We start from the raw sequence: 24,612 nt of genomic DNA on the forward strand, positions 1-24,612 counted from the left end.
CCTTTCTAACTTGAGACTTTGATCCAAAAAGCACGGCGGGGTAGACAGCTACATAATTTGAGAGTGAAAGAGAGCATTAAGGACAATTAAACGTCTTTGCAATAAACATGTTTGGAATAAAACGTCTTAAACTGTAGAGGAACGCAAATGAATTGAACTCTGCATTTTAGGATTCAAATTATGTCTTTAAAAAATGTCCTCTTACCTATTTCCTCTGAGATGGCCAGTACACCTGCTGTTACTGTGACTGTGTAGAAATAATGGGAGATTTACACAACATGCAGTTCTAATAGAAATCCATAAAACGTACAACTTTTAGTAGTAGATTGACTTCATACTGAGTATGTACTGTATGTATGGATCATTTTGAGACCATATGCTTACTCTAATCTGTATTTGTAAAGATACTCACATATCATAAGAAATATGGAACCCATGATGTGACTTGTAGCCTTTTGTGATTCTCTAGGCCTATCTGACACTATAAAAGACTGAGGGGGTAGGTAGGTATCATCATGTATAGTTTTTAAGTGTGAATATCCGGGAAACAATAGGGACCTATTAGAAGCGTCTTTGATCATGATGAGAGGTTGCATCACAGAGCTTCCAATGACCCACGTCACCCTGCTTATATTAAAGACACACATCGTCAAATATCTTAGGTAATTTCATCTAGTAGTTACATAATAATTACCTGGTTGTTACTCATGTGTGATTCACCATAACAAGCACCGGTACTTAGGTATTACCTTTGAGTCCTCTCCTATAAGTACCACACACCTTTCTGATGAATACCAGGTAATATATTAAATGAGATGGCTGGACGCAGCACGGCTGCTTTTTATAACCTATGTGATTGTTTACACACACATATCAGTAGAAAAGAGATCATGAAAATAATATATTACAATGGATATTCATCTTTAAAGAGAGAACCTGTGTGCATGAATATATTGTGATGAATTGAACAACTAAATGTATCTGAGGTAAATGTTTGCTAATGCAGCAACTTTTAGGAAGCAGGGATTTGGACAATTTCTATGATATGATTTTCTGATTACAATAGAAACCAAACATGTATTTGTTCAATCAATTACTATGGGTTACTACTTTATCGTCTTCTTTGACTTTCTAGTACTCTGTCACCTTGATAACTGTATCATTCCAGTTAGAGACTAGAGGCTGTGGGATTCATATGTAGTGACTAGTGGTGCAGGTTGGGTATCTCAAGTGGACATTTGTTTTAAACAACATTTGATCTTTGAGTCTGTTTTAAGTAGGGCTTTGTAAGCTATGGGGAGTAACAGTGTTACATTAAGCCTTTTTGAAATGTGTAACACACGGTCTTCCTATTAACTTTCAAATGTGGGGTTCCAAACTCCCCAGGCCTATGATACTGAGCTTGGAAAAAGCTAACACCAACACATTTATAATGAGTAGAAACATTTCCAACAATGGTATCCAACAATGATACTGTATGTAGTACTCTAGAAAATGTCTTCCCTTTCAAAACTCTCATTCAAGTTCCACTACTTCATAAAATGAAGTCCACCAAAATAGGCAATCATATCAACTTGAGTTTGCAAGAGAGCATGTTTAACGTCTCTCTTTATGTTGTATGTCTTATGATTATAAGAATGGAAGTCGGGGCATCTGATATCATTTGAACTTTACTGAAACCATTGCAGGGATCCATACATTGTTGTTCACTAGCTCAGTAGCTCAACTAGTGCATGAGTAAAACATGAAATGGAATACTGAATGAAATGTAATACTGAGTGTATCAGTTATCAACATAATGAAAATGTGCACTTGACTAACAATAATGTTCACTACATTAAACTACAGCACGCCAGCAATAAGTAGACAAACACTATGGATAATGTATTTGTCACACCCTGATCTATTTCACCTGTCTTTGTGCTTGTCTCCACCCCCACACAAGGTGTCTCCCATCTCCCCCATTATCCCCTGTGTATTTATACCTGCGTTTTCTGTTTGTCTGTTGCCAGTTCATTTTGTCGCGTCAAGTCCTACCAGCGTGTTCCCGTGTTTCCTGTGCGCTAGTTTTTGTTTTTCCTTAGTCTTCCCAGTTCTGAGCTTTCTGCCTGTCCTGGCCCTGATCCTGCCCACCGTCCTGTACCTGCCTGACTCTGATATGGATTACTACCCTTTGCATGTCTTGACCTACCGATTGCCTGCCCCTTGAACTATAATAAACTCTGAGACTAGTACGATCTGCATCTGGGTTTTAGCCTTAGCTGTGATAGTATGCATGCACAATGCAAGATTAACAGTCCACATGCATGGTTTGAAATATGCAGCTTGCCATTTTTAAATGTACTGACAATGTATAAACATCCTGTCTATGTACGTGGTCTGGTACACAGCTTCTGCTTAATCCCCTTCAGTGTCTGCATCTGAGAACAAAAAGCACAGAAAACGTCAGGTCCACATCCTGCATTGTGACTTTACATGTAGATGGAAGCTATGTGTATTTATATTTCTGTGTTCATCATTATACCTTTTTACCTCAGTGCTTCGCTGTAAACAGCATTATGTGAAATGTTGCGCTATTTTTACATCAGCAGTTGTCACAAAGTGCTTATACCGCAACCCAGCCTAAACCCCCAAAAGAGCAACTACACAGATGTAGAAGCACAGTAGCTACACTCTGAAAAAAGGGGTTCAAAAGGGTTCTTCAGCTGTCTCCAGACACCCTTTTTAGTTACAGGTAGAACCCAAATGGGTTTCATGTGGAACCCTCTGTGGAACGGGTTTTATATGGAACACAAGGGTAGTACCTGGAACAAAAAGCATTATCCTATGGGGACAGCCGAAGAACCCTTTAAGGTTCTAGATAGCACCTTTTTTTATGAAAGTGTTAGAAAAACTCCCCAGCAAGGAAGAAACCTAGAGAGGAAACAGGCTCTGACAGGTGGCCAGTCCTCTTTTGGTTGTGCTGGTGGACATTATAAGAGTACACTGTCATTAAGGACAGATCGTTCTTCAAAATGTTCAAATGTTCATAGATGACCAGCAGGTTCAAATACTAATCACAGTGGTTCTAGAGAGTGCAACAGGTCAGCCTCCCGGGTGGCGCAGTGGTCTAGGGCACTGCATCGCAGTGCTAGCTGCGCCACCAGAGTTGCTGGGTTCGCGTCCAGGCTGGGCTGGGTTCGCGCCCAGGCTCTGTCGCAGCCGGCCGCAACCGGGAGGTCCATGGGGCGACGCACAATTGGCATAGCGTCGTCCGGGTTAGGGAGGGTTTGGCCGGTAGGGATATCCTTGTCTCAGTATGTAAAATGTAATAAAAATGTATGCACTCTACTGTAAGTCGCTCTGGATAAGAGCGTCTGCTAAATGACTAAAATGTAATGTAAATGTCAGCACCTGAGGATTAAATGTCGTGCGAGAGAGAAAGAGGGTCGAAAGAGCAGGTGCGGGACAAGGTAGCATGTCCGGTGAACAGGTAAGGGTTCCATTGCCGCAGACAGAATAGCAGAAACTGAATCAGCAGCACGACCAGGTGGACTGGGGACAGCCAGGAGTTGTCATGCCAGGTAGGCCTAAGGCATGGTCCTATGGCTCAGGTTCTCCGGGAGGATGGAGGGAGAGAGAGAGAGGCTTACCCCCGGACAGGGCCAAAACCTATACAAAAGTTCCCTGTGTGTGCCATATTGCCAGACATAACCCAGGTTTGGACAGTAGTAACTAACAACCACTACAGTCAATATTATGGCCACAGCTGCTGATCTTATCAGTCAGATTACATTGACCAATCTCACATGTGCGACCTCTAAAATACAGAGTAGATGGGTGAATTAGTCTTTATTTTGTCTCTTCTCCTCTTCCTTTAAAACCTGTGTTTTTTGTTGTAAATTCTTACCATTAACCTGAAGAAATGATGCATTTATCTTTGAGGGTTTTTGATTGCAGATCAAGCACACAACTGTAGTTGCCTGTGTCATTCTTATTACAACTTTTAATTGTAAAAGTTGCCTCCGTGCGCTTTACATCAACCACCTGCATCTGAACAACAGAGCCATACTTGCAGAGGTAAGAGTGAACTAAGTAACTTGAAATGTTCCTGGGGTCTGAAATAGTATATAGGAACTCCACATCCTCTCCCTGTATCACAGTGCTAGAGCCTGCATGTGATATGTTGGCAGGGAGGAAACTGTCTGCATGAGAAGAGAGAGGAAAATGTGTGTTTGCAGTCACATTGATACACAGTATCTGTATAAAAAATAAAGGATGCTGTATTCTTAAGATCAGTACATTTCTAGCAGCAATAAGGTATCCAGTGAATAATAAGGTTCCTACCCATCACCCGATGGAAAATGAATGATCTAATTTCCCTTGTTTTTCAGAGTGAATATTGGGTTTTATAGAGAACACACTCTGTGCCACTCTGTTGGCTAATGACACTTTTCATGGTGAAAAGTGTCACATTTTAGTCACATTTGTCCACATACACTGCAACCCCATCCAAACACAAGTACACATGTACCACTTCTGATTCATCCTTACACCCAAATGTACTGCATTTTACTACTAGGTCACTGTCCTCCATTATTCTTGTTTCTGTCCCATAGATCTTTGCTGGAAAAATTGCAAATAAAATATAAACATAACACATGTTATGCAAGTGTAGTATTTAGAATGTACTCATCTTCAAAAATGGAAAATACATACAATCACTTTTTTTTAAAGGGGCAATCAGCTGTTGAAACAATAACAAAGCGTTGTCCCCACCACTGTTTTGGTAAAAAGCTGAGGGATGGGTTTGGAGAAACACTCTTAAATTCGTAGACAGAGCTATGGATGAAAGGTCTGACCATCCTTGATATTATAGTTTTAACCATGTTTTGAGGCTATACAGTGTATGCTTACATTTACGTTGTTTACAAAAATTGGAGTCCAACAAGCTTACGTTTTAGGTTCTGATGGGGTAGGACAGTGAAACTAAGCTCATGAGGCATTTATAAGTTATATTCTTCAAGAATGAATGGGTACATAACCTTCATTTATTATTCGAAAAACGGACGTAGCAACTGCAGATTGGTCCTTTAATGATAACAACGTAAACGAAAACATTTTGACATACCTTTTGTTTGGGCTATGGCCTCTTTTGACGAGGAAACTTTGTAAGAAAATACATGTGGCAAAAATGGCAAAACATGAACCAAATGGAAATGTTGTCACCCAAATATGATCAAATAGGTTAATTGTTTGAAATATACTGAAACAGGACTCTCATTCCACTTCCATTCTTGCAAAGGTAAACATAGACCTTCCTTAACGGGTTTCTGGTGCCTGTAGTGCTGCACTTCACATTGACTGTCCTTCCTTCTCTCATGTGGGTACTAGCTCCAAAGAGCTTTGCTGGGTAGATAATAGCTTCATCATTGAAGAGTGAAAAATACAATTTATGAATAAAACTTAAGTTTCAGAAGTTCCAATGTTTAGAACCAATCTTCTCAGACATTAGCTGTACTGTAACAAAATTACAGATTTTACTATTTGTGTTTTAGAATTCCATTATGTAAGTGTACCTGTCTCTGCCAAGTTAACCAGTAAATCTGCATTTAGAAACAAATAGAGATAACAGTTTGTACAACCAGGTTGAATATTGGTATGCTTTACCTTGATCAATACTGTGAAAATACTCACACATTATGAATACGATAGGACTCATGGTGGGATCTTCAGCCTGTTGTGATGTTTTCATACTGTGTCTAGCCATGTAGCTATGTGAATTATGGGAAACTGACTTGGGACCGAATTAGAAGCATCTAACCTTCATGCAAAGTTTCATCACTGAGCTTTGGCCTAGACCTAGGCAGCTCATTTTGAAGAAACCTATCAGTCCTCTGACCTAATCTTCATTGTTTATGGTGTACACATCAGCAACATTCAAATGTGTCTGATACAATGTAATTAATGATTAGCCTTGTAGTGCCAGTGTAATTTCCTGATATAATTGTCCGTAGGTTGTGGTTGGACTATGTATATGTGGTACATCAGTGGATATGCAAATATGAATCCATATGTTAATATATGTATTATTTATCACCAGGCTCGAAAGAATAAAAGAAAACACAAAAAACTGTCTGCAAGATTCACATATTTAAGAATGGCTTATTTTAAACTTCAATGTATCCTTGCATGTTTTAGTGGAGGCTGTAGAATTGGTGACAGCATTACATATTGGTTAGACCAATATAATAGAATGCATCGCAAATGTCAGGTCACCAAACAATTTGTTATCATCGTCAACTTGAACATGCAGAGAGTAGTCCAACGGAAGACAAGCATTGAATACACAATACATAAAATACATCATTATAGATGCTGTAACCATGAAGTACACATGCAGTACTGCTTTGAAATAATGCAGATCTAATAATGATTAAGACATGTACTGATGACGTCCTGTCTTCCTGCATGATTTGGCATACATATCTTCTGCATCTGGGCCTTGATTTGCTGCATCTGCGTATGAAAAGTCCCCAACATATTATATCTGGTCCGACAAATCCTTCGTCACATTAGATGACAGCTGTGTGTTCATTGTTGTATCAGAAATGTTTCAGTTTTCAGGATATTGTAGCATCCAAGATGAGGTGGGACAATGACATTAAGACAATGATTAAATAGGTTTATCACAGAAGCAATGCTAAATTGAGAGTGTACACCACATTATACACCACAGCTCTGAGGAGAAGGTCTCAAGTCTGTATTCTCTGCACAGAGGATATATACCCAGATCATGATGTAAACCATTCTTTTCTTGGTTTGTTTTATGTGAAATAAAAATTAAATAAAAAATGTGACTGAATGCGTCTGTGGTTTCCTATGCAAACTACTACTAACCATCAGAAATTACACCATTGACATAGAAAGTGAGACAATATATTGTCCATGGTCAGATAGATACCGTGAAACAAAACCTGACTCGTTCTGCCTGACGTATGGAAATCCCAAGAATACACCTAACTTACTATTATTACTACTTCAAAATATTGAACTCACCTCGAATACGCACTATAACGTGTTCAATATTCCGTGTTTCACCCTGAAATATAAAATTACAACAGGCATGGAAAAGTAAAAGAGGAAGAAATTGAGTGTAGACATGTAAGCCTCTATAACTAAGAGTCATTATAATCATTAGTTATCATTAGTCAAAGCTCATTTGGAACTCACAGCTCACCGGAATTTCTTGGTACGTGGTATCCTCTGTTTTGGAGATATGAAGATGGAAGTTAAATATATATAATTAAAACAAGTTATTTAGCAAAAACAATCAGCCAAGGCCCTGAAATCTGTTAGATCACCATTCACCCAGTACTGTAAATGTCACAATATAATCATTGCATTTCCATGAAGCTTCATAATATCTAAGCATTTCTCACCCATCTCATGGTATGTCTCAATCTCAACACCTGATTAGAAGATGTTAAAACCGTTAAAACAATTCATTATTTTCACTCAAGGCGTTGCATATTATTTCAGTCATGACCATTATCTTAGCATTTCTCACCCAAATGTTGGTACGTTGAATCATTTGTTTGGGAGATTATAAGATGAAATATCTTATTTTCTTATTAGAGCAATGTATTTAAATAACCTTTTTTTATTCAAGATGCTAAAAATCTGTTTTTTAAATCTATTTCCATTTACCCAGTATTGCAAATGTAAGAATGAAAAAACATACCTATTTTTAATTTACATCCTAAGCAGTACATGTTTATGCAGCATCATATTATCTAAACATTTCTCACCCACATCCTGGTACTCCTCCCCACCTGTTTGGGGGATAAGATTAAAATTAGATTTTAAAATAAGAAATAAAAATAAGAAATATAGACTCCTGTAAATCGTCATGAAACTAAATTCATGACGATTTACTTAGTATCAGCATGGTCAGTATTTTAAAACACACTTATGTTTAATTTAAAGCATAGTTAATGCAGCTAACCATTATCCAAAAAATATATATATTATCTTACTGGCCTCACTGTCACAGGCAAATTCATCACTGAGAAATAAACAAGATACAGATTATTATAAATTGGCAGTTGTTGTTAGATTGTCGTATTCCATTAAATATTAATCTAATTCATATACACCTTTACATAGAACCAGTACACTTTACATTATTGTTTTTGTACTTAAGTAATATAACACCTTTGTGTTTCCCCATTGCTTCCTTGCAGTAGAAATACAGAATGTAGTCTGTGACATTTATATTCAAAGAAACTAATACAAATAGATACAAAGAAAGAATTTTGATATAATAAAGTAAAATGTCAAATATACATGATTTTCCTACCTGGATTCTTCCTCCGTGTTTGAAGTTCCGTCTAAGACAAAGAAATATCCCAGAATGTGAAATAAATGTTCATTAATAGAACAATAGTTTTATCGGAAAGCTTAAAAAACATACCGTCACCCTCCCCTGTCATTGGCACATCGTTCTCCTCCTGTTGTGGTGTTCTGGAGGAAATATACATGTGAACCGTTCAATCATTATACATTATCATGCTAAACAAACTAGCTATGAAATGTAATGAAAACTATACGCTTACCTTCCACAATAACATTGTAAAGCTCCTGTCAGAAAATAAATGTAACATTATTGGTTAAACTCAAGCTAACTATCATAACAATGATATTAGATATCCAGATAGTTCATTCAATCCAGATACGGAATGTATTAGTTTGATAAACATTATTCTATTTTTTATTTTTTATTTTACCGTTATTTTACCAGGTAAGTTGACTGAGAACACGTTCTCATTTGCAGCAACGACCTGGGGAATAGTTACAGGGGAGAGGAGGGGGATGAATGAGCCAATTGTAAACTGGGGATTATTAGGTGACCATGATGGTTTGAGGGCCAGATTGGGAATTTAGCCAGGACACCGGGGTTAACACCCCTACTCTTACGATAAGTGCCATGGGATCTTTAATGACCTCAGAGAGTCAGGACACCCGTTTAACGTCCCATCCGAAAGACGGCACCCTACACAGGGCAGTATCCCCAATCACTGCCCTGGGGCATTGGGATATTTTTTAGACCAGAGGAAAGAGTGCCTCCTACTGGCCCTCCAACACCACTTCCAGCAGCATCTGGTCTCCCATCCAGGGCCTGACCAGGACCAACCCTGCTTAGCTTCAGAAGCAAGCCAGTAGTAGTATGCAGGGTGGTATGCTGCTGGCAATATATGAATTAGACATGTATATCAAGAGTAATGTCCATGTTAAATGGCCTGACCTTGTTTAATGAACAGCCACCGTATGCCCACTATCAGTGATAAGATCAGAAGAAAACAGGCGCACAACACAACCGGTGTGATTAAGTCACTCCAGGACACTGGAAAGCAGAACAGGCATGTCGTTATACATCTCATTTCTATAGTAACAATGTATTGCAACCATGAACCATCAACAACTAGTTACGTATGAAGTGACTATATTATTTCGATATAGAAGTATTTAGAGAAACACCATACATTCTTACCATCAACCTGTAGAAATACTGCATTATTTCCATATAATGTTCTGTCTTTATCTTTGAGGGTTTTTGATTGCAGATCAATCACACAACTGTAGTTACCTGCGTCATTCTTATTAAAACTTTTAATCGTAAAGGTTACCTCCGTGCGCTTTACATCAAACACCTGGATCTGAACAACAGAGCCATACTTGCAGAGGTAAGCGTGAACTAAGTCACTGGTATTTTTTGTTTGAAAACTTGGGTCTGAGAGTGTACACTTAAACTCCACACCATCTCCCTTTCTCACAGTTCTTGAGCCTGCAAGTGATATGTCTGCAGGGAGTATACGATCTGTATGAGCAGGAAGAGACAGGAATCATGTAAGGTGTAAAATATTGCAGTCACATTGAAATATACATGTATCAAAAACATTGAAAAGGATAGTATATCCATATACGCTGAGTGTACAAAACATTAAGGACACCTGCTCTTTCCATGACATAGACTGACCAGGTGAATCTGGGTGAAAGCTATGACCCCTCATTGATGTCACTTGTTATATCCACTTTAATCCGTGTAGATGAAGGGGTGGAGACAGGTTAAATAAGTAAGTAAGCCTTGAGAAAAATCAGACATGGATTGTGTATGTGTGCCATTCAGAGGGTGAATGAGCAAGACAAAATATTTAAGTGCCTTTGAAAGGCGTATGGTTGTAGGTATCAGGCGCACCGGTTTGAGTGTGTCAAGAACTGCAACACTGCTGGGGTTTTTCACACTCAACAGTTTGTGTATCAAGAATGGTCCACCACCCAAAGAACATCCAGCCAACTTTACACAACTGTGGGAAGCATTGGAGTCAACATGAATCAGCATCCCTGTGAACGCTTTCGAAACCTTAGAGTCCATGCCCCAACAAATTTAGGATGTTCTGAAGGCAAAAGGGGGTGCAACTCCCAACGTTTTGTCCACTCAGTGTGTGTCAAATAATGTCTAAGAGCAATGACCTATCCAGACAGTAAAAAGATCCTTACCCATCACCTGGATGGAAAGGGAATTATCTCCTTTTCCTTGCACTTCAGAGACTGGAAACTGGGTTTTAGAGAACACACAGCTGTAATTGCCAGTCTGTTGGCCAGTAACACTTTTCATGGTGAAATAAGTGTCTTCTTGTATAGTTTTCTTCTGTTCCACTGCAACCCCGTTAATGCACAAGTAAACATATGCCACTTTGTCTTCCTTGCGCCCATGTGTACTACATTTTACCACTAGGTCGCTTCCCTCCATTATCGTTCCTGTAGTAGTCCAATAGATCTTTGCTGGAAAAATCTTCTTGGCTAATATTTCAGAAAATAAAAAGTATTTGGCGCATAAAATATCTGCAATATGTAAATTGTTTATGTGTAGAGTATCATATTGTAATTATCTAAAAGAGAATTCAATCATCTTCAATAATGAATGGACTTTGACCTGCCTGTGTTTTGGACCATGGCCTCTCTTGACAAGGCACCTTAAGAGGAGAAAATACATTCAAAAGATACAACATAGACCAATTTAAATAGCAAAATGTGAAATACATTTGAATTCAATTAAAACTAAATCAATATCAGGTTAATTAAATATACTCATAAATATACTCACACAGGATGAGGATGAACATGATCATTGTGTTCAAGTCTTGTTGAAACACTTGTTGGTTGACTCTTTCTACCTTGTGCATTTGTGGTATGGACCTGAAACTAGACAGGGATTCTTTTAGTTGAGACATGTTAACTAAGAATAGTGAATACGAATTACGTCATTTCCTGTATTTGTAGGACTGTCGCAGCTGCAAGATATGTTTGCACCACAGACCTGGAGGATTATATGTATTATTTAACATTGACCATGTATAGCTCAAAAGAACAACATGTGCACGGAATCAATGATCTCAACTTGCTTTCTTCTCAAATGAAAATATGCAAAATGATATCATACTGACAAAAACACTGGGACAATTCTTAAGTGTGACCGACAGGGACAGAACGCATGCATGTATACCTGCATGCAATGCAACTCTTCAGGTCTCAGACAAGGATACACATCACACAAGTGTCGTCATGGAACCATTGCTGTTCTATAAATGCACTCATCCCCTCAGCCCCCCACAACCTTCAGTCTTTAGTACTGTGTCTGTTACAGATCTCCCCCTCAGATAACTAGTTCACTTAAATGAGCCCTGAGCGAGCTTTAATTCAATCAATCAGCAGGGGGAATGTTATCAGAAGGGATGGAGTACTATAGTATGTGACTGTGCTGGCTAACATCCAGTTACGATTCAGTGACAACCTGATTACAGTTTACTGACTACAACATACAGCCACAGAAACAACATTCAGAGATTCCATGTCTGCCTAAATGTACGATTGAAATGCTCCCCAAAAATCCTCTTTAAAATGTATCACTCTCTATCATAGATACCACAGGCCATAGATATCTATAACTCATAATTGTGCATTTCCTCCTCTTGTACACCAAACTGGTTTTTGAATGATGGTACAACATAACAAGAGATCTCAACCACATCCTCCTTATTAACAGAGAGTATAAGTAGTGTCAAGTTAAAGCAGGAGAAATGCTCTTTGGCATAGCGGTAGGATGGTGAGATGAAGACCGTAGACCAGGCCCCAGACTAATGATGTACTTCATCACCAGGTCTCCATATTGATTGTGGTCCAATAAAGCAGAAGGGGGCCCGGGCCAGAGAGGGGAGGCAGGCAGGGAGCTAGAGAGGCAGGAATGGGAGGTCAGGCTGAGAGGCAGGGAGGATGTAACAGGGTTATACCCAGCCTCTACATGGCCTTGCTGCTACTGATAATCGCATCTACATCCTGCCTGCCAGCTGGACCTCCAAACTCAATTTTCATAAGGGAGAGAAATATCGATTTGGGAATGCAATGAGTTTACAGGTAGGTTAGCATGTGTTCAGTCCACTGCAGAAGTCACTTCATCCTATGACCATGGATCATGGCAGACAGACGTTTCTGTTGAAAGAGCCTTTAGAGAGCTGTTTTCAAAGTCGTGTTTGCTTTGCCAGACCAAATAAAAAAAACTGTCTTTGATTGCAAACATATGGTACGTGACCACTGGATCATATTGTGGTCACTTGTAGTAGCAGATAATAACCACATGGTGTCACCCCTCACAGCACAATGAAAAGCATTTCAGGTTGCATTCATAGTTTTTCCACATTCACCTATATTTACATTTACGTCATTTAGCAGACGCTCTTATCCAGAGCGACTTACAAGTACATACATTCATACTTTTTTTTTGTACTGGCCCCCCGTGGGAAACGAACCCACAACCCTGGCGTTGCAAGCGCCATGCTCTACCAACTGAGCCACACGGGGCCCTATATGGTGTAATAACGTGTAATAACGTTGCCCATCCTGCATCATAGCCTTTTAATGTTCAACAGTTTGTGATTTCTATGAATAGCTTATCCGTATATTATATGACACTGTGGCTTATTGAAACCTTAATGAGCATTAGAATCAGATTGAAATGGTACTGTATAGTTGTAGTAAACAAGAACATACAGCATGTGTTTATAGGAGACATTAATATTTCACAAAATAACAATATCAGAATGACTCAGTGATATTCAACATTTGAAAACTTGATATGACTTCAATAAGCTGTGAAATTGACTTGAGACACTTGTGTACTTTTGGAAAGTCCCTTTAAGCAGTCATTGCTATGTACATGTTTGGGATCCTTTGGTCCAATAGATGTTCCTTTAGCCACGGTCCTTTTGTTGACGATAGTGTGGTTATTTGTGCCAGTCATAATCAAGTGACACTATGATGAAGTAATTTACACAAAGCAAACAAAAAGGGAATGGGTAGGCAGCAGCACGGGAGTTATACGTTGCCATGGTTTCAGAGTCTGGTCCTCAGGAGCTAAGTGATCACTACTACACCAGATTTCAGCAATAAGAAATGTATCTACATACTGAGAAGTGACATGGAACAGCTGGCAGCTGCTTGCCTTCCTCCATAATCTGGTTCCCTTCCGTTCACAGTATTGGTTCGTCTCAGCTTCTTTGGTCTGCATCACTGGGTGACACACAAAGTGACTGTATATGTATGATTTAAAACACTCAGTCACTGTGTAATTGCTGTGTGTATGAGTGGGTCACATATCGAACAATAGGAGGGGCTGGATAAAGAGCCCAGCGGTCCCCAGGATACACACCAAGATGAACACCCACAGGAATATCCTGTCGATCACCATGGCAACGTACTTCCAGTCATCCTGGACCTGAAAGACAGTTGTCAGAGACACTAAATGGTAGATATAGACCTTGAATATTTTCTTAGCTATTGTGAATGATATACATGTGATACGTCTCGACTTACCTCCTTGGCTTCGTTCTGTATTCTCATGTTTTCGGCGATGTACTTGACACTTTCCATGGCCTCCCTGACCTCCGGTGAGAAGTGAGGGGACAGGGTCCTCAGCCTGCCATCCAGAGACTCTGAGCTGGAGCAGGAGCTTCCACCGCCTCCACAGACCCCCCCCAATCCCAGCAGCCCCTCCTCCACTGTGGGTCCCGATGCTCCCCACCCCTCCACCCCCTCCTCCCGTATCAGTGGGCAGCTTGGTGGACCTCTGGCGCCAGCAGCAGTTGCAGCGGCCCTCGCGACACAGGAAGCTGGAGCCCGCATTGACCGAGTCACCACCACCACCAAGGCTAAGGTTATTGAGGTTGGTGAGCTCTGTGCTGATGAAGAGGCGCTGTCGCTGGGCCAGGCTTGGGAGCACACTGGCAGCCACGGTGGAGACCAGGGCCTGGGGCTTCTGCTGCCCCTGCAGGGTTCCTGTGGTGTGGACCACACAGGGTCGCGAGGCTGGGGGCATCAGCTGCTGAACCACCCCCCCAGGCAGCCTCTCAGGGTCCCTCTTCGGCCGGGTCATGAACATGACCCTGGGTAGAAGCCCCAGGAAGACACTGCGCACCCAGCACGGCATGGTGTGGGTCTTGGGCGTGCGGTAGTGCACGTTCAGCACGAACACGGTGATGACAATGGAGAGGGTGACGAAGATCATGGTGAAGAGGAGGTACTCCCCGATGAGGGGGATGACCAGCGACGTAGACGGGATGGTTTCGGTGATGACCAGGAGGAACACAGTGAGAGAGAGGAGGACGGAGATACAGAGGGTGATCTTCTCCCCACAGTCAGAAGGCAGGTAGAAGACCAGCACAGTGAGAAAGGAGATGAGCAGACAAGGGATGATCATGTTGATGGTGTAGAAGAGAGGCAGCCGTCTGATGTACAGGGAGTAGGTGATGTCTGTGTAGATCTCCTCACAGCAGTTGTACTTGATGTCGTGTTTGTAACCCGGGGCGTTGATAATCGTCCACTCGCCACTCTCCCAGAAGTCATGGAGGTTGATGGTGGAGCCAATCAGAACCAGGTCTATCTTGGCCTTGTCATAAGTCCAAGAGCCAAACTTCATGGTGCAGTTCTGGTAGTCGAAAGGGAAATAGGTAACGTCAATCTTGCAGGAGCTCTTGAAGATGGCCGGAGGGATCCACGTCACATCCCCGTTGTAGCGAAGCAGGGCTTTTGTCTTATCGTCCACCTGGAAATCTCCTACTGCACTGTGGCGCAGAGAGAGAGAGAGAGGGGAGGGGGGAGGAGACAGCGAAAGAGAGAGAGAAAGAAACAGTGGGGGAGAGAAAGGGAGAGAGATAGAGAGTGAGAGATAGAGAGTGAGAGATAGAGAGTGAGAGATAGAGAGGGAAAGACAGAGAGAGAGAGAAAGAGAGAGACAGCGAGACAGCGACAGAGAGACAACAGCGATGGAGGAGGGTGGATGAGTCATTGAAGATTACACTGGAAGGATGTAATATAAACAACAGACTGTTGTCCCTCAGCTAAATTAATCAGAAAGAAGCCCAGAGGCTCCATCATTTGATAACACTGTCTAATAGACTTTACATGCACGCCATTAAGAATATTTAGTAACTACATAAATAATCTACAGTATATGATGGTCTAATATAAGAAATGAGTGTCATGTCCTGGTTTTGGATCATCTACTCTGTCATTTCAATGTCATCGAAGAAATCCTTGAACTCAGTTATGCACGGTACATATTATTATTGCAATTGAATGAATCAATATTGTTGTGTAGACGTAACTCTTGTTTAACTCACTTATTGTACAGCACGATATCTGGCTTCCATATCCTGCTGGAAGGCACTCGAATGAACTCCACTCCTCCAAAGTTTTTGGGATCCCACCTCAGTTTGTAGTCATTCCAGATCTGAAGAGGTAGTAGGTTGTCTCATATCATTAGATACAACTCTTTTATAAAACACACACACATTTCAAATTCTACGTTCTATATGTTTGACCCATTGACAGTTAACGGATGGACACGTTTTTTGAACCAAATATCCACATCTGTGCTTAACCCTCATTCATCTTATACATGACCATCTGCTTGTCAACATACCTCGTATAAGTGACCGTGTGTATATGGTAAAAACCTACACCATTCAAATCCGTTAATTGAAGGTTAATTAGACGAAACAGTTATAGTTTTCTTATGACCTAAGAGGGAGAATATGTAAGTGACACAGTCCTACAGCACAGAGGTGGTGTCTCCCCTGAGACTTGACCCATGACCTCCAGGTCTAAAGCTACTGTTTCATCTAATTAACCATTCAATTAACGGATGGCCACATTTTTCAATTAAGTGGTTCTTCACAACCCTCTTGTGATTGGCTCGGCTCTATTGACATGTGACTGGGTTGTTACCATATACACACGGTCCCTTATACTAGGTATGTTGACAAACAGATGGTCATGTATAAGATGAATGAGTGTTAAGCACAGATGTGGATATGTGGTTCAGATTAATATGGATCTGGAAACCAGTTCCGGTTAATTTCCCTCAGAATGAGCTCATCTTAGCGTGTATCATAACAATATCACCAGCACCAATCATGTGACAAAACCAGAAAACCATGCAACAGTACAGTCCCTTGTATTCTCTGTAGCCCTACACCATGTGATCATATACTGTGCCTTATCTCTGGATAGAAATGTAACCCAGTCATGGTATATTATCTCTGGATAGAAATGTAACCCAGTCTTGGCATATTATCTCTGGATATTATCTCTGGATTTTATCTCTGGATATAATATCCAGATATCATCTCCGAATATCATCTCTAGATATCATCTCTGGATAGAAATGTAACCCAGTCATGGCAGGGTAAATCTATGGCTCATAAACCTCTGTCAGAAGGTTAATATCCGGAGGGTTAAAAGCATTTTCCTGATGAATAATGTAAGATATCATTATGGCCTCCAGGAATCATGTATGATAGTTTATTGATATATATATATATATATATTTTTTAACCTTTATTTAACTGGGCAAGTCAGTTATCTGGGATATGTGGGACGGTAGGCCAAAAGCCAGAAAAAATGTAGCGCGCCAAATTCAAAAAAGTCTATCTTTCATGAAATCACACATGAATGACACCAAATTAAAGCTACACATGTTGTGAATCCAGGCAACATGTCTGATTTCAAAAAGGATTTATGTCGAAAGCACACCAAACAATTATGTTAGCTCAGTACATTGCCACAGAAAAACATAGCCATTTTCCCAGCAAAAGATAGTAGTCACAAAATGCAGAAATATAGATAAAATTAATCACTAACCTGTGATGATCTTCATCAGATGACACTCATAGGACATTATGTTACACAATACATTTATGTTTTGTTCGATAATGTGCATATTTATATCCACAAATCTCGGTTTACATTGGCACCATGTTCAGAAATGCCTCCAAAATATCCGGAGAAATTGCAGAGAGCCAAGTCAAATAACAGAAATACTCATCATAAACTTTGATGAAAGATACATGTTTTACATAGAATTAAAGATACACTTGTTCTTAATGCAACCGCTGTGTCAGATTTTTTTTTTCATTACGTAAAAAGCACACCATGCAATAATCTGAGACGGCGCTCAAAAATAACAACATTTCTCCGCCATGTTGGAGTCAACAGAAATTACATCGTAAATATTCCCTTACCTTTGATAATCTTCATCAGAATGCACTCCCAGGAATCCTAGTTCCACAATAAATCGTTGTTTTGTTCGATAATGTCCGTTACTTATGTCTAAGTAGCTACTTTTGCTAGCAAGAATTCCTTTGTGTCTCTTGAAGTTATGTAAACCAAGAAGATTTCGTTTGGAACGCGTGTGACCAGGAACTGGCCAATGACTGAAACAACTCCCAACCGGCCCCACATAACACTAGAGGCTTCATTCCACGTTCTACAGACTGTGGACATCTAGTGGAAGGCGTAGGAAGTGCAAACAGATCCATATCTTACAGGGAATTGAATAGGCGATGAGTTGAACATTGACCAGTCTCAGAATTCTCACTTCCTGTTTGGATTTTTTCTCAGGTTTTTGCCTGCCATATGAGTTCTGTTATACTCACAGACATCATTCAAACAGTTTTAGAAACTTCAGAGTGTTTTATATCCAATAGTAATTATAATATGCATGTATTAGCATCTGGGACAGAGTAGGAGGCAGTTCACTATGGGCACGCAATTCATCCAAAAGTGAAAATGCTGCCCCCTATCACAAAGAAGTTTTTAAGGACAAATTCTTATTTACAATGATGGCCTACCAATGCCAAACCCTAACCCGGACGGCACTGGGCCAATAGTGCACCACCCTATGGGACTCCCAATCACAGCCGGTTGTGATACAGCCTGGAATCAGACCATGGTCTGTAGTGATCCCTCTAGCACTGAGATGCAGTGCCTTAGACCGCTGCGCCACTCGGGAGCCCAGTAGGTCAGGTACATGTAGTGGAGTGATTTGTTTAAACAGAAAATGTATATACACATACAGTAGGAGATGGATGAAGATTGTACTTACATGTCTCAGCCACAGGTTTGTCTCCATAATTTGGTTAACTTCATCCTGAGAAAGAAAATAAGAATTTACTCTCAGAAGGACAAGTTGACCAGAGGCAAAATGCGGGGGGTCAATAACTGTAGGAATATTTCAGAGTTAGAAAGGGGGCACACTGTCAGGAGCAATCATCTCCCATACAGGATGGAAGGGTGAACAGAGCGTTCTGTCCTGGGTCTAACCCTGGCTGGAGTTACACAGGGAGGAGGACACTACACTGAGAGGAGAGGAACACCTGGGTCCTCCAGCCCAGAGGCATGCCATACACTATATGACGGCTTCAACCTCTAGGCCCTCGGGCTGCAGGCTGTCTCTCACGATGTGCTAGTTAGGGCCTGACACTGTCTCAGCTCAGGTGGAAGGGAAGAGGGGAGTATGGAAAAATAAAAAAATAGAGAAAGAAGTAGAGAGAGGGAGATTCTCAATTGGGCAAAAGTCTGTCCTTTCCTCGACTCCTCTGTCCTCCTCTCCTCCATGACCCAGAAACCGATAAATGGTTGAGCGGTCGAGGAGGGCGTCAATAGGTTAGTAGGTGAATGGAGAAGTGTCCTCCACTCCTCTATATCCTCCTCTCACAGCGGATACTCATAAGTATCCTTTCGGTGGCTAGCGTGGAAGTGTTTTTGAATCTGTGACACACCCTTTGAATCTGCTGCTGTTTTTTTACAAGGAGAAAAGTATGGACACATTTAAAAATGATACGCTACTTATCTTCTCATCTATAAAATGTTTTCTACAACCAGCTTCATCAGTTTTGACCACTTTACACATTTATTTAGAGATTCCACCCCTATAAAGGTTATTTGCCTGAGTGGAGAAGGACAGTCTCATTTCATACAAGCGCATTTGTTTCCACGTTTCCTCTCCTCACCTTCGCTCCTCAATTACCTTTGAGGACAGAGGAGAGGAGGCGAACAAAAACAATTTAGATTTTCCCAGACAGACAGATAGTGACAGACAGACAGACCAACAGACCGACAGACAGACAGACAGAACCCAGCTCATAACATTAACCATTAATGTGTCCTGATGAGCTCCCAGGAGACACTCTAGGTGTTGGCTCTAAGAGGAGGAAGACTGCTGCAGGTCGATACTGTCACGACTTCCGCCGAAGTTGACTCCCCTGCCTGTTCGGGCGGTGCTCGGCGGTCGTCGTCACCGTCCTACTAGCCGCCACCGATCCCTTTTTCGTTTGTCTGTTTGTTTTGTGTTATTAGTTGCACCTGTTGTTTTTGTTTCGTAATGAGCTTCCCTATAATTAGGAGTTTGACCCGCCCTTGTTTTGTGCGGGATTGTTTTTGTTACGTGTGTGCATTTTGGGTTGTTGGCAAGTGTTTCTCTGCGCCCTGGATGTTCGGGCTTATTCAGTTTTGGTTAAGAGTAAAAAAGGAATATTTTTCCCAAGCGGCTCTCTCTCTCTGCGTCTGGTTCTTTCGCCCACCTAGTCCCGCGTGACAGATACAGTACAGGTGGTTCTGGGGTTGCAGAACTAGGCCAGCACTGTATGTCCCTCCAGGCAGACTGAGGAACCAGTGACTGTACATTATTTAAATGAGAGATTATGTCTGAGCCACCTGGAAGAATGGGCATTTTAAATTAACTAATAATCCAGCTGTAAGTAGGCTGAAGTATCCCAGTTGTGGAAGGGTTGGAGGGGCGTGAGGCATGGGGAGGAAATAATTGTAATCCATCAAAACAGGAAGTTCTTCTGTGCTGTTAAATGGGCTGAGGTCAGGGAAATATGAGAAATACTCTATCTCTGTGTTATGTTCAGTAAAGAGAGGTTCTGGATTGGAGCCCAGTTCCTCCAAAGGAAAGCTCTACAGAGGATATTTACTGAAATGGAATCGACTCGTGGTGGTCCTGTTTAATTCAATATCGAATGTGAACTTGCTCACAGTGTGGAGCCATAATAAACACAGATCATGACAAGACATGGATAAGTGCTCCTGAACTGAATGTACCTAGCTTCTATCTGTTACAGTAATCACACAGGTTATTCCAATGCTAGTTGTATAAGGCCTGATGTAGCACAAAGTGGCCCAAATGTGTTTTTTTTTATGTTATAAAGTATACACATGGAGTAAGTTCCTGAGTGATTTTATGTGGCAATACCCAGCACATCAAGATCCCTGTTACATAAGGGTCCAGACAGTATTGTGGTATAATAATACATCTGTTCATTTGTGAATGACGCCCTTCTTCCCTCCCCTTTTAAGTGTAATTAAAGTCATCCACTCTGGGGCAGTTTGAGGCTGGCGAAACAGCTGCCTCTCTCCTCGTCCAATCTCCTCACAGTGCGCCCGGCCAAAACCAGGCATTAAAACCAAGGGCACTCATGCGAAGTGGCAGTGATTGAGCGAAAGGGGCTGCCTGCTCAGAGATGGGAGGAGTGAAGGAAGAGCTGAAATTTCCCATCTTTTCTTGGCCAACCACACACCAACGTAGCCGTTCGCTGTGACAGGCTCCGTTGGGTCCAGGCTCAGGCTGATATCACCCACTAGCCCCAGAGAGTCTCATTTACAGCAGGACACATCTGAGGTGTCCTGGATAGCGCCCGATCCATGCCCAACTCTTCACATTGGTCCCTCATACGAGACCATTCACATATAGTTGAGTTCGACACCTCCATCCTCCCACACAGCTGCTCTCAACATGGGCTTTCATCACCCTGAATCAATGCATATTAATTTAAGAGAATGCACAGAGGCTCTGTGCTCAATATGTTGTTTATGGAATGATTTGTTTCTCCCTGTCAGAGTCTGGCCTCTCACAGACTGTACTGTGTGATATATACGCTCCACTGTCCGAGAGTGGAACTCTCAAACCCCAGGGAGACATACAGCACAGCAGAGGCACTGAGGACGCAGAGTCACCATATCTTTCTCTCTCTCTCTCTCTCTCTCAATCTCTCTCTCTCTCTCTCTCTCTCCCCCCCCCCCCACACACACACAACCACTCTCTCTCTCTCTCTCGCACGCACGCACGCACGCACGCACGCACGCACGCACGCACGCACGCACGCACGCACGCACGCACACACACACACACACACACACACACACACACACACACACACACTCACCACTTTGACCAGCTGGGACATGGACACCTCAAACTGCACGATAACTGGGTCAGACACATTCTCCACTGGGCGGATGTACTGATTGTAGCTGGAGAATATCACTGAGAACAACCTGTGTTCTGCCTCAGAGCAGGAGCCTCCTGAATAAAAGAGGTGGGGGTGGAGGGTTAGACATAGACAGCATCAGTAAAACTTAAAGGTAAAGAACCTGTTGTAGCCTATGCTGATGGAGTGGACAAGTCCATCTTTCGGTATTCTTGTTGTAGAGTAGACTGATCCTGAGTGACTAATTATTTTGGCCTTATTTGGTGTTCTCCTTAGCCAATGACAATCCCTCAATTATCCCTATTTTCTAACTATATACTATATTTTCGTCCCTGAGTTAATTCAACAGGTAGGTTCGTTTTTTCGTTTTCAGTTAGACAGTTTTTTCCCAGTTTAGATTGCCAAGCAGGGAGAGTGGCATTATTTTCTTTGAAGGTCAGATTTCATACAGTAGCCTAATGCAAATGACTCAGACAGTAGGCTACCTTGGAATCAAAGAAATCGCACATCTGAGTGTCCGAAGATTTACATCAAATGTCAGCAACATGCTTTGCTTTTCAATAAACGAAATAAATGTACAACCATTTATCAATGGTTTATATACAATGAATGGCACGTACCGTTTAAAATAAAAAAATAGGTGCGACAAATATGGGAATGGTTTATAACGTTGACGTCTTTGCTGAAAGTATTAGGCTATAGCACATAATGAACAAAACGTCAGTTCTCCTGATTTTGAGGTTCACTATAAACATCAGAAAACCACTGATATTTAACGGTCTACTTCTTAATGACATCCACGCCAACAAACGTAAAAAACAATAGGCCAATAACTAAAATATAAAATGTAATTTATATTAATTGTGCCCTTTATAGGCGTTCCATGTATAGACTATCCATGCAACAAATACTCCGTTTTATCATTGTCATTATTGGCAATCATTATGTTCGGTATCTGATATTACTTGAATTGAACACAGCATGATTGCACTTAAAGCAACAAGTAGAGGGCTCATATCAAGGTAAACTATACGCTACTCACCCGACAAAAAGAAAAGAAAGAACGAACATGTGAAAAAAATGAAGAAAAATTGGGCGTTCATTGTTAAGGATTGCAGAAAATTAATCCTCAATCTATCAGGACACGGACGACAAAGGGAGGCAGAAGAAGAGAGAAAGTGGGAAGTGGAAGTAATAAACGCGCGCGGTGCCGACAAACTGCTACAGATGCTGGGAAGCAACGAGTGAGGGAGGGATGCAGGAGAGGAAGGGTGCGAAACCAGGGTAGTCAATCATAACGTCGCCACTATAACCCCCACGGCCGGGTAATTTCAGGAATTGGAATCACCTCGCCATTAGACTGCTTTCATATTCGACGTTTGTATCACTAATAACGAACGTCATGTATTTGATTTCTGGCCTCGGCCTGTAGAATGCAGTCTGTCAACTCAACAGAATCGATTGCTCAATTCTATTTGCGTGGGGCTAGGAGACTATTTGGGTGGGTGTATGAGGACGTTACTGGAGTTCAGTTTACAAATTCAAGCGAAATTCCTTGTTGACAGTGAATCAATGATTCGTCCAGATATATGAAAGCAGCTGAATATACCTGGCAGACTTGGTGTAGTCTGTTGTATAATGTAAAGTGGCACACCATGTGAGTGTTAGAACTGAGGGGAAAATTACAGTATCTGGGGTTTCAAAGGCAAGACCACTTCAATTCACGCGAACCAAGATTTCCTCACCATGGACAGAGGTATACTGTTGCGCCATTCAGTCATCGACGTCTTGTGCTGACGAGGTAACTTTTTACGTGCATTATACAATATACTATTGTTCTTCAAGTCACAATGGACAGAAGAAGAGCCAGGAAAAAGGTTAAACAGCAGCGTTACGATAAAACACGTACAACGCACCAATGTGTTTTACAGTGCGTGCAAAGTATTCAAGCAAAATTACAGGAAAAATATGATGGGGTAGTTCCAAGAGAGGTCATCGACTGAGTCTGAAAGACGCTCTCAACTGCACTCACACTAAAGCACACACAAAGCCCAGGCCAGGCACCCCCACCCTCAAATCCCTCTTGACAAGCAACCTTCACACACCTCATATCGGAGGCTAGACTTCCATTAACCTGCAATCCCATTTTCATTTATTACTTCGGATGCAGCTTCAAACCATCAATCCACTTCCATTAAGAGTAGGAATCCTGCCTATTGCCACGGTCTCTCCTAAGGTATGTCAAAAATAATAATGTCTTGCTGCTGTAATCAATTCGGTGGGCTGTGTTAACATGTTACATCTGTGCTTATCGAGCTGATAAAACAGATGTGTGCTGTTATGTTATTGTCATGCCAGTGTGGCTGTATAGATTAAGCATTATTTACAATTATTTGAACACTATTATTGTAATTCCACCCCCAAAATCCAGACAAAACAAAAACCAGAAACATGAACATCAGGACATAGGTACAGACCTATAAACATTGGCAAGACAGACCAACAAAGATGAAAAAGATCCCATTTAGTAGAGAGGCTACTCTTTCGGAGACGTGTAAGCATATTAAAAGGGTACAATCTTTCATCATATTAGGTTCAAAAGCACACAGCTTGCACATTTCCTAGATGTCAGTGCGATATACCTAAACACTCCAGTAGGCAGGCTGATGTTCAAACTGTCAGTGTAATCACATATCATCAGTTGAGGTAGGAGATTCACATGTTTATTGAGTCAGGAACAAAGCTGCTTTGCCTTGTCATTAGCAGCTGATGTGACAGAAAGTCGGTGATAAACAGGGCTCTGGCGATTGATCAAAGGAGAGATTGATACCTAGAGCAAGAGAGTCCGTGCAATGTCAACGGATGTGTTGCCAGAGTGGGCATCTACAATGTGGCCAGTAGATGGCACAATATGTTTCACTATTAGGCTTACTGCCTTTACGTTTCTGTCTGTATGTTTCTGTTCATG

General features: G+C 41.3%; 1 protein-coding gene and 1 pseudogene across 3 annotated transcripts; both read right to left on the reverse strand.

The window, feature by feature from the left end:
• Positions 1 to 5,008: 5,008 nt before the first annotated feature.
• On the reverse strand, positions 5,009 to 11,610 carry LOC129854297 (uncharacterized). 3 transcript variants are annotated; one of them, XM_055921180.1, is made up of 14 exons: positions 11,147 to 11,610; positions 10,980 to 11,015; positions 10,540 to 10,842; positions 9,533 to 9,859; positions 9,287 to 9,385; positions 8,598 to 8,622; positions 8,456 to 8,505; positions 8,342 to 8,372; positions 8,019 to 8,047; positions 7,791 to 7,814; positions 7,422 to 7,451; positions 7,220 to 7,245; positions 7,039 to 7,081; positions 5,009 to 6,498 (listed from the first exon to the last, which is right to left on the reverse strand). In XM_055921180.1, the coding sequence occupies exons 1-14, from the start codon at positions 11,271 to 11,273 to the stop codon at positions 6,416 to 6,418; spliced, it is 1,233 nt and encodes a 410-aa protein (XP_055777155.1). In that variant the 5' UTR covers positions 11,274 to 11,610; the 3' UTR covers positions 5,009 to 6,415. The 3 variants fall into 3 exon arrangements, 2 of the variants coding, with proteins under 2 accessions (XP_055777155.1, XP_055777156.1); XM_055921181.1 differs by having other exon boundaries at positions 6,458 to 6,498; positions 7,213 to 7,245; XR_008759290.1 differs by having other exon boundaries at positions 6,475 to 6,498; positions 7,213 to 7,451.
• A 1,327-nt stretch (positions 11,611 to 12,937) lies between these two features.
• On the reverse strand, positions 12,938 to 23,748 carry LOC129854296 (neuronal acetylcholine receptor subunit alpha-3-like; annotated as a pseudogene).
• Between the last annotated feature and the right edge of the window lie 864 nt (positions 23,749 to 24,612).

This window comes from Salvelinus fontinalis, chromosome 4 (assembly GCF_029448725.1).
Source record: "Salvelinus fontinalis isolate EN_2023a chromosome 4, ASM2944872v1, whole genome shotgun sequence".
In the NCBI taxonomy this organism is placed as follows: domain Eukaryota; kingdom Metazoa; phylum Chordata; class Actinopteri; order Salmoniformes; family Salmonidae; genus Salvelinus; species Salvelinus fontinalis.